At 30.8% G+C, this 2,465-nt stretch overlaps 1 protein-coding gene across 1 annotated transcript; it reads right to left on the reverse strand.

Moving 5' to 3' along the window:
• Window positions 433–1,235, reverse strand: LOC107620017 (pathogenesis-related protein PRB1-3-like). The gene has a single exon (XM_016322241.2). It carries the CDS (start codon window positions 1,184–1,186, stop codon window positions 611–613), a length of 576 nt encoding a protein of 191 aa, XP_016177727.2. The 5' UTR covers window positions 1,187–1,235; the 3' UTR covers window positions 433–610.

Below are 2,465 nucleotides of genomic sequence, written 5' to 3' on the forward strand. Positions count from 1 at the left end.
ATAGCTATGTTTAATAGAAGTGTCTTTATAGATATATTTTCTAGATGTGTCTCTTTATATATGTATTTAAAATATATTAATTATTAGACACATCCACGAATACACTTCTATGAAACACAATTATAAAAAAGAGTTGGCAGATAATATGTTGGTACCATATACTTTTCCTTATTTTAATAACTACGTGTATGATTATTTGATGACCGATGAGGGAGCTTCTAACGCCGGAGAGGTGAGATGATTGACGAGGATGGGGTGGCAGACGTTGGAACAGAGAGTGTTTAAATAAATTCTATTGGTAAATTAGGATTAAAATGTTAATTTAATTTTTTAAAATAAGTGTTTGAATTTTTTTTATATTGGATTAAATTTAAAATACATTATACATATTGTCAAAATTTTTTTATTGTCTCCTTAGTAGAGTTCATTTGAAAATTCGATTTTGAGCTTTTGGCATGATTTAAAATGTTTTTACATGAATGATTCTCTTTATTTTTATGGAATAATGACAAGAACCGATGAACCATGATGACTTAATATTTTCCTAAAAATAGCTAGTATAGGTTATAGAGTATAGAGGAGGAATATATAGATGAGTTTAATCCGATAATTAATGCATTATTGAGTAGGGGCGTTGAGCTGGAAAGTTGGCGCTAGGATCATAATAACAAGTAACAAGGGTGCCTTCATTATTGTGGCAGTCACCTCTTGCGCAACCTAAATAAGTTGATGCACCCCAAACAACTTGAACGTAGCAATGACAACTGGCAGGGTTACCATCAATGCATTTGTTAGATATGGGGTCATAGTTTCGTTCCTGTGCTACCCATGCCTTCACTGCAGATGCTGCTGAAGCATGATACGGATTATATCCAGAGTTTTGGCCGTACATACTATTAGAAGAATGAGACATAGACATTATTCCTTTACAATTTGCAATATGTTCATTCACAAACTTATGAGCATGTGATTCTAGTTCTTTGTCCCACTTCAATGGCTTAACTCCAACTTTAGCACGTGCAACATTATGACCTTCAAGATAGTCCTCTGGAAAACTTTGACTCGGTGAGCACAAAGGAATAATGCTTACTAAACTTATTACTATCATCGAAATCTTCAACAACCTTTTCATTCTCTTAGCTCTAAAGGGAAAAGAAATTCGATGATTGCAAAAATTAAATGTCATTGTGTTTAGTGTTCAATTCATGGATATGTATAATAACCATGCAATGATTTATTGGAGGTTCAAAAGGCCAGTAACAAAATGAAACAATATGTATATTAATTATTAGAATGGAATAATCATCGAGCCAAGAGTCTAATCAAGTAAAAGTGTAAAATCAATGTAATAACGATGAGACATTTAGTTTTGATTATTTTTCGATGTTTCATAATAGCGATGAGACATTTAGTTTTTTATTCGACTGTATGTACACAAGTTTTCTTTTTTAATGCTTCAAGCTAAGGATCATAGGTTTTATTTGAATTATTAAGCTCTTATTGGCTTGTTCATTTTTGCTTCTCCAATAATTTTAATCTATTATTTTTATCTATTACATTTTACATATTACCAAATTAAATAATCAAAATATACCATATCTTATTTTATAATTAAAATTCAAAAAATTATTTCCAAAATTCATTCATCATTCTCTATCTCTTTTTCTAATATATATTACCGAATAAAAAAAATCTAATATACCATTTAATACAATAAAAAATTAAAATAATAAACCAAAATTCTAATAATATAAAAATACGTAAAATATCAATCGATTGTCAACTTGTCTTAATTATAGTTGTTAAAATCGGACTGATTGATTCGACAAAAAATTCAGTCAACAAAATTCTATATCAGTCTGGTATAATATTTTGATCGTTTAAGAAAGAAAATCTGACGGAACCGATTTTGATTAAAATCGGACAAAATCGATATGAATCGATACAAACTAGTTAAAACTGCAAGTCAGCAATTAACAGGAAAAAAACTCTTCCTAAGTTTAAATTTGAGTCTTCTTGCATGTGCAACTTGGCTGCGACTAGGCCAAATTGCTCTTCATTACATTTTGTCTTTTTTTTTTTTAAATATATAACATATGCAAAATGATACGGTCGTTACAAATTCGATGTCATAATTCGACATTATATACAATAACTCGGCATTATGCACTATAACTCGACACTTTACGTTATAACTCGGCGATATACGTTACAATCAGACTTGATATGATCGTTATTTACAGGCTATAACTCGGCGTCATCCGTTATAGCTCGTCCATTTATGAGCTATAACTCGGCTAGATAAATGCTTCTATCATAACCGACGATCAAACGGCACACAACTCGGATACGTTATCCACCATTTTCAAGACCGACCTTAATGCCAAAAGCGTAACAGACGAAAGGTCCATCATATAAAGCAAGGTAAAGTATTTTCTTCAGTAAGTTCGAATAATACAGAATAC

This window comes from Arachis ipaensis, chromosome B10 (genome assembly GCF_000816755.2).
Source record: "Arachis ipaensis cultivar K30076 chromosome B10, Araip1.1, whole genome shotgun sequence".
NCBI classification, from domain to species: Eukaryota; Viridiplantae; Streptophyta; class Magnoliopsida; order Fabales; family Fabaceae; genus Arachis; species Arachis ipaensis.

Coding starts and splice junctions, on each gene's coding strand:
- LOC107620017 (XM_016322241.2), bottom strand. CDS start 1,186: ATGACATTTAATTTTTGCAATCATCGAATTTCTTTTCCCTTTAGAGCT.